The sequence below is a fragment of the Brachionichthys hirsutus genome, chromosome 6, assembly GCF_040956055.1.
Source record: "Brachionichthys hirsutus isolate HB-005 chromosome 6, CSIRO-AGI_Bhir_v1, whole genome shotgun sequence".
NCBI classification, from domain to species: domain Eukaryota; kingdom Metazoa; phylum Chordata; class Actinopteri; order Lophiiformes; family Brachionichthyidae; genus Brachionichthys; species Brachionichthys hirsutus.
Genome location: NC_090902.1, coordinates 10,922,230 through 10,929,455, shown reverse-complemented (window position 1 = coordinate 10,929,455; position 7,226 = coordinate 10,922,230). Strand labels below are relative to the sequence as shown.

At 44.9% G+C, this 7,226-nt stretch overlaps 1 protein-coding gene across 3 annotated transcripts in view; it reads left to right on the top strand.

The window, feature by feature from the left end:
* The first annotated feature begins 561 nt into the window (after positions 1-561).
* ebf1a (EBF transcription factor 1a) overlaps positions 562-7,226 on the top strand; it is a 45,402-nt gene continuing 38,737 nt past the window's right edge. For all 3 annotated transcript variants that reach the window (XM_068740818.1, XM_068740819.1, XM_068740820.1), the window contains exons 1-6: positions 562-695; positions 1,433-1,589; positions 2,557-2,620; positions 3,170-3,225; positions 4,360-4,433; positions 5,855-5,923. In XM_068740818.1, the coding sequence (XP_068596919.1) occupies positions 562-695; positions 1,433-1,589; positions 2,557-2,620; positions 3,170-3,225; positions 4,360-4,433; positions 5,855-5,923 (554 nt within the window). The remainder of the gene's footprint in view (positions 696-1,432; positions 1,590-2,556; positions 2,621-3,169; positions 3,226-4,359; positions 4,434-5,854; positions 5,924-7,226) is intronic.

Here is a 7,226-nt window from a genome sequence, read left to right as displayed (position 1 = left end):
GGACTTGCCCTGCAGGACTGCCTCTTAACTGCGCGTAATCTGCCGTTTCATTCATCGAGCAGCGGAGAAGAGTTTGTAAATAAAGAACGGGTGAAGCGCGTTTCATCTGCTGGGCTTTCTCTCTCGCTGTGGACTGTTTGTTTCAAGAAACTGACGTCTCGCTTCTGTTTTTATCAGCTGCACCTTGATCCGGAGGACTTGTCGCCAACTCGGTGCAGCCTCTCATCTCGCGCTTCCCCTTCCATCGCTCTCACGCTGTTTTTTTTTATATTTGATTTATTTGTTCATAGCTGCTGCTCCCCCCTCTTTTTTCCTCTTCTTGAGTCGCTGACATGAGGCGCAGCTAACCCTGGATGCTGATCACTCCCCTGTTCCTTCCACATGTCGCATCTTTTGTGCACTTTGAGAAACACACGCGCCAACTAAACGCCAAGTGAAATAGACCCACGCCGCTTTGCTCCTCTGACAGCGCGATCAAACAGACACAAGAGGAGGGGAGCCGAGGAGAGAGAGAGGAGAGAGGGCGAGAGAGAGACAGCGGCAGCGTGAAGGAGCGTTTTGATGTTTGGCATCCACGAGAGCATCCAGAGGAGTGGGTGTAGTATGAAAGAAGAGCCCATGGTGGCCGGGATGAACGCGGTTCGGACATGGATGCAGGGCGCCGGAGTGCTGGACGCCAACACAGCCGCCCAGAGGTGAGCCCGAGGCGGCCTTGGCGCTGCGCTGACGCCGGGGCGCGGAGATCGGGGGCAGCGCGTTAAGATCCGCGGGGCAGCGCGCGTCCCAAGAGGGGGGGCGCCATGCAGTTCATGCTGGCTTTATAAGTCTTTACCTCTATAGGTAAACAAGGTTTAGCACAGAGTGAGCCTTAATTTTTGTGAACATTTTTTGGGATGGAGAGGACAATTTAATAAAACGAACGTTTCAGCCAAAATGGATCAGATTAAATTGGGTGTGAGGAAATAGTGTGAGTTATACTTCAGGTTTTATGGTGGTCGTTTCTCTTCTTTAGTGTGATAAAGCCTCAGACTTCTTCACGTAAATAGTTCGCCCTGTTTGAACACGGCTGTTTTCTTTACTCATAATGAAGTTTAAAGTTTAAAAAAAAACACAAATATTTTATGAGCAGCATCCCTGCTACAACGAGCAGCTATTCTGTTTAAATGATGACTGCATGTATTATACATTTCATTCATTCGGTGCAATATGTTTCACTAATTTATTTAATTAGTGGTGGTCAAACTGTAAAATAAACGAGTGTATACGCATTAAAGAAACGGATTAATTTACACTGAGGCTTGATGCGACAAGAAAAAGAAAAACAAGCGACGCTCGTTTGGATTTTAAAAAACAGATCTCTGCCTTTGTTCTGAATGGATTTATTTAAACTGCATTCGTTGCGGATGGTGCTGGCTTGTGCTTGCGTCCACAGCGGAGTTGGTCTTGCTCGGGCGCACTTCGAGAAACAGCCGCCTTCCAACCTCCGCAAGTCCAACTTCTTCCACTTCGTGCTGGCCTTATACGACAGGCAGGGTCAGCCAGTGGAAATAGAGAGAACGACATACATCGACTTCGTGGAGAAGGAAAAGGTGGGTTCGCGCATTTCAAATAATAATGTTTTTTTTCACTGCTTGAGTTTATGATAAAATCCTGTAAAATAAGTTTATAGCGCATATAGATTTAGTGGAACGACGCCTGACGCGGCACACTGGCCTGTTAAATCAAAGTGATGGATCACCAGTCGTGCGTTAACAAAGTGGCCAGACGCGCGCAGCAGGGATCCACGGCTCCTGATGCGATTTTTACGCAGTTTCCTGAAAGACTTACAGACTTCTTACTGTGTCGGGGTTTCCTTATAATTAACAAACCTTCCAGATACATTCTAGACTAATTTACTTAAAGGTTAAATCACGTATCAGAGCACTTTTGCGCCCAACAGCTGCTAATAATATTACGTTTTATTTTTTTGCGGTACTTCAGCGCAATTGCAGATTCATGCAGGTGTTGTAAAACAAGGAATTATTAATTTTCGGACAAAGATCAATGTGAGAGTTTGGCCCGTCGATTGAGTGTAATATTGATTTGTTAGTAAGTGGCGTTAAAAGTCAGTTTTACATGAGACTTGTGTTTTATTCGTCGTGTTTACTGTTTATCGGATCCAGATGCGAGATTTTATTGGGTTATTGTGAGTCATTATCAAACTAATATATATATATATATATATATTACAATTGACAAATGTCTATAGAGGCATTCAGCAAATTCCGCTGTGTTAATTAAGATAATAATAAATACATTTTATTTATTTTCTTTGTTTCAAAATAAGAATTTATTAAGGAGTTGACTTAATTATGGAATAAAGAAAGAAAGTCGTTCGGGTAACGAGAACCTTTCCCACAGTTCAACGGAGGGGAAGTGATTTGAAAATAATAACAGTGACAGAGTCTAACATTTTAATAAGCTAAAAATATCAAGATGTGAGCACGCACGCAGGAGAGGTCCCAGGAGGAGATGGTTTTTTCGCTCTGACCGAGTCTGTTGGTTTAATTTTCATAGGAAACGACGGGAGAAAAGACCAACAATGGGATCCATTACAGACTTCAGCTCCTCTACAGTAATGGTGAGTTGAGTTTCCATATTTATTATGGACCAATACGAAAAGCAGGGATTAAATGATACGTTAAAAAAAGAGAAGAAAGTCTGAAAAAATAAAATGTTTAGGGTCACAGAATCATCATTTTCGAGTTTGGTTGCTTATTGGATTTACTTTTTCTTCATCTATGTTTTAAATTGTTTAAATGTTTTGTCACATTATTACTATTTTATTGGTGTAATTATTATTATTAATAATAATAATTATATTAACATTATTATTTTATTTTTCTCATCCAGAGTTTGATTTTTTTTTTTGCCATGCTGCCTACATAATTGAATAATTTAATTATACTTAGCATGGTAAAAAAAACGATATATATGTCTGATATTTCTGTAAAAAGATTATTATTACCGGTATATATATATATATTCCTTGGTGTCCATAAAGACACTCACAGTTCTGAATGAATAAAACTTGTGATCAGAAACATCCCTCCACAGCGGGGAAAGCTTCGCCTCATTCTTTGAATCTTTTACGTTTTATTTTTTTACCATCTCCTCTGTGTCCCTGCAGGGATCAGGACAGAGCAGGACTTGTATGTTCGTCTCATTGACTCAATGACGAAACAGGTGAGACACACACACACACACCCATTGCCATGTGTGTGTCTGAGGGCCTCAACTTCAGGCACAGCCAGCTGATAAACGACCTGTCTTACCTGTAGAATACATTTATGGAGGCCCAGAAAAGTACAGGACATTGTCCTCATACTCTACCTCTGCACAGCAGCCTGCAAGAGGGTGGGGTGTGTGTTTCTATCGAGTCAGGGAGTGCATGTGTGTGTGTGTGTGTGTGTGTGTGTGTGTGTGTGTGTTAGATAATGTAGCTGTGTGTCTATAATGTGCAAATATCTTGGTGAGGTGCAGAAGCGGCTGTGCGTTAGGGTGTGAGAGAGACAGTGATGCATGCCAGCTCAGTTTTTGAGGACCTTGACCCTCATTTCCTCAATGTGAACGAGAGCAAACTACGCCTGAGTGTGTTACGGCCAATTCAATCACACACAAAAACAGAGCAGCACACGTAGGCTGGCACGCACTGATGGATTTATTTATTAATTTTTTTGAGGAGGGGGGGGGGGGGAATTAGATAACGAAGGAAATAAGATGCTTCAACGTTGTTTTGATATCAGGCGCCGTGTTTTGCCAATTCCGCCTGTAGTGCCATTAGGCTCGAAGAGAGTTTGCCTTAGAATGAGAGGAGCAAAAGAGGATCTTGTTTGTGTGACTGTCTTTGGATGTGTCTGTGTGTGTGTGTGTGTGTGTGTGTGTGTGCAGTGTGATCACAGCCCTGGAGAGCATGTTGAATGGGTTTGGAGGGGTAACCAGACTAGATTTTTGGACGGTGTGCTGTATGGACCAGATGGTGCACTATACTCCAGTCTGGCAGTCCAACTGCTCACTGTACACGGCATATAAACATACGTGCACGTACAAGCACATATGCAGGAGCACACATACACACACACACGCAAGTGTTTTCTCTCATACTGTCTCTGTCAGAACAGAGCGTTCCTGTTCAGGAGGACTGGATTCCCACGACACACACGTTTGCCAGATAGACAACACTCCCAGATGAAAGACACAAACACGCTTCTGTATTTTATTTGCCCTGCAGCGTAGCTCACTTTTTCCCTTCACCATGCCACATTGAAAAAATGAGTTATTTTAATTTTCTGTGAATTTCCTTTTCTTCCATCCTTTTAGGCGATTATCTACGAGGGCCAGGATAAAAACCCAGAGATGTGTCGTGTCCTTCTGACCCATGAGATCATGTGCAGGTAAGACAAAACACACCCGACTGCAGCTACTTCTTGTGCCAGTCGAGCCAGCAGTGCGCAGTCTGGATCAAAATGAACGTTTCTCTCACGTATAGGTGTCTCTGTTGATGTAAAGAGATGCAGACATGAGCCTACCTTACAACAGAAATCTTATAATTTTCCTCAAAGTGGCTCGGGAGACAGGCCCTGGCCTATTTCTGTTGATAGGTGTGTGTGTGTGTGTGTGTGAGTGTGTGTGTGTGTGTGTATCCCGCTCATGTTCAGCTAATTAGGACAAGGAAAAGCTCATTACTCAAACCCATCCTCCTTAGTCTGTGTAACACATGCAGTTTGCTGTGTCCTGACAGTGAGCTATGTGTAGAGGGGGACAGAGTCGAGTTGCACGCACACACACACGCAGATAGATAGATGATAGATAGATAGATAGTTCGCATCAATTTACATTCACTAAAAGCATCATGTAGCATGCAGGATCGTTCCACACATGCCTTTTAGACATAAACGTTCGGTTGCATGTAGAGAATGGCTCGTGGCCACTGGAGCCACTTCCTGGTTATCACAGAAACCAATTTAGACCACTTGTTTTCATATGCTGCAGGAAACGCTCCAGATCAGAAATGTGATCTGGCTCTCCAAGCCTCCTGTCCTGGGGGACTCAAGAAAGTATAGGGGGGAGGGTCAATATCGCTCCCGCCTTCTTCCACTCTCTTTTGTGTCTTTCTCCATCTCCTCCCACGCGCACACATTCGGTCGATGCATCCAGGTACACACAGACATGCAAAGCATGTGCACAGACAGGGAAGAAGAGGCAGATGTGATGATACTTTGGGAGGTGGGGGGGAGTTGGCGGCGCACAAGACACTGTTACATTGTAGCGCAGTCAAATGCTTCAGAAAGGACGCGTCACATCAGTATGCAACCCCCTTCTACCCAGCATGCACCACTCCCCAGGTCCAGTGGGACCACTCTGTGACCCACTTCTGAGAGAGAGAAAGAACAAGAGAGAGGCGGGATAGAGGGAGGGGATGAGCACTGAGGAAAAATAGAGAACATAAGATGTCTGGGTGTGTGATGTCTGACAGAAATGGAGCTAACCTGAGCCCTGGAGCCTAATTCAAGTTCCTATCCAGCCCCATTCAAGCTCATTGCTTTTGTGCTTCTCCTCCAAACTTTTTTCTGAAATCGCTCCGCTGATCGCCCCGACTGCAGCCCCAGAGCCCCACTCTTATACCTTTAGAAATCCAATGTTACCAATGTTACCAATCCGCTTTCACTCCTTTCTTGTTCCTGTACTGTTCACCTGACTTCCTTTCGTCCTCCGCATTGTATTTTACTTCTCCTGTTGCTCACTTGATGGCTACTAACTCCCTTTTGCTCCCCCCCCCCCCCCATACCTCCTCTCTCTTCTCACCTCTGTGCAGTCGATGCTGTGATAAGAAGAGCTGTGGCAACAGGAACGAGACCCCATCAGACCCCGTCATCATCGACAGGTAAGTGAACCTTGTCCTTTGGCCTCAACTGACGTGATGTTTGCTGTCATCTCAAACACAAACGCATCCACGTGTGTGTGGATGGGTGCAAGCGTGGCCTGTGTGCCGGATGCAGGCAGCAAATGGTCCAGAAAACATGCAATAAAAGAAAATCATCACACAATGCCGATGAAAGCTGAACATGTGCTCTGGAGGTAGAAAACCTGAAGGCCACAGGTCGTTTAAATCTCAGCAGAATGTATGGCGCACGTGTGTGAGGCTGTGGAGCATTCGCTTTAAGTGTCTGAGGAGCTGATGGGCAGTTAGGGTTACAGCCCCGGGGTGTGTGCGTGTGTGTGTGTGTGTGTGTGTGTAAGTCTCATATAAGTAGTGAAGGGTTGGTATTGCAGCTAATGCTTTGACACTAGCTTCAATGCCTAGACTTACACACACGCACAAAAACACACACACAAAAACACACACTTTGAGTGTCCACCTTTCTCCTTCAGCCATCAACCAATAGAGCAGCTCCCATGATTTACAAATAAGCGTAAAAAAAGGAAAGCTTTACCGTCCGTGCTGCATGTTTGTGTGTGTGGGGGGGGGACGGGGGGGGGGACGACACGTGTAGATTGATGTACAGTGCAAGGGAAATGATTTTTTTACACTTGAACAGTTTTTGGCGTGTGCCATTTCCAGCTCCTCAGAACAGAACAGGGGTTAATACCAAGATGCTGCAATGATTTTACGAGCCACAAACGGTCCCCACGATTCAGTTATCAGGTAGAAAAAGTAGTATCGTGGCTTTGTCGTGGTTTGTGTCTGATATGAATTTGTAGTATATATATTTAGTAACATTTGTATTTGTTTGTGTGTTAATGAGGCATTGACCTGTGCTATCTGATGAACACAGCTGTCATGTTCTCGCTCAGACTTTTACCTGAGAGTGAGTGTGTGTGTGTGTGTGTGTGTGTGTGTGTGTGTCTGCCACCCTCTTTCCGCTCCAGTGAAGCGCAAGGCCTCACCCCAGCGCTCCCTGAGACAGCTGCACCCCGACCACGTGGCCTCAGACAACACGCTGATCCATATTTCTGATTTTTGTTTCTCGTCTGCTCACTTGTTGAGTTTCTCACCGCTGCTCTCCGTCATTCTTTTTTTATCATCCTTGGTCGCCGCGGATAAACGTTACTTTCGGTTTGACCACAGTTGGAGCAGAGCCACCATGGCGGAACATAGGCGGCGCTCTGCTTTGAACAACTTTCTCACACTGAGCATGTGTTGTGATCTCTCACAATTCCCCCGACGCACAGTGGCTCAGGTGTGA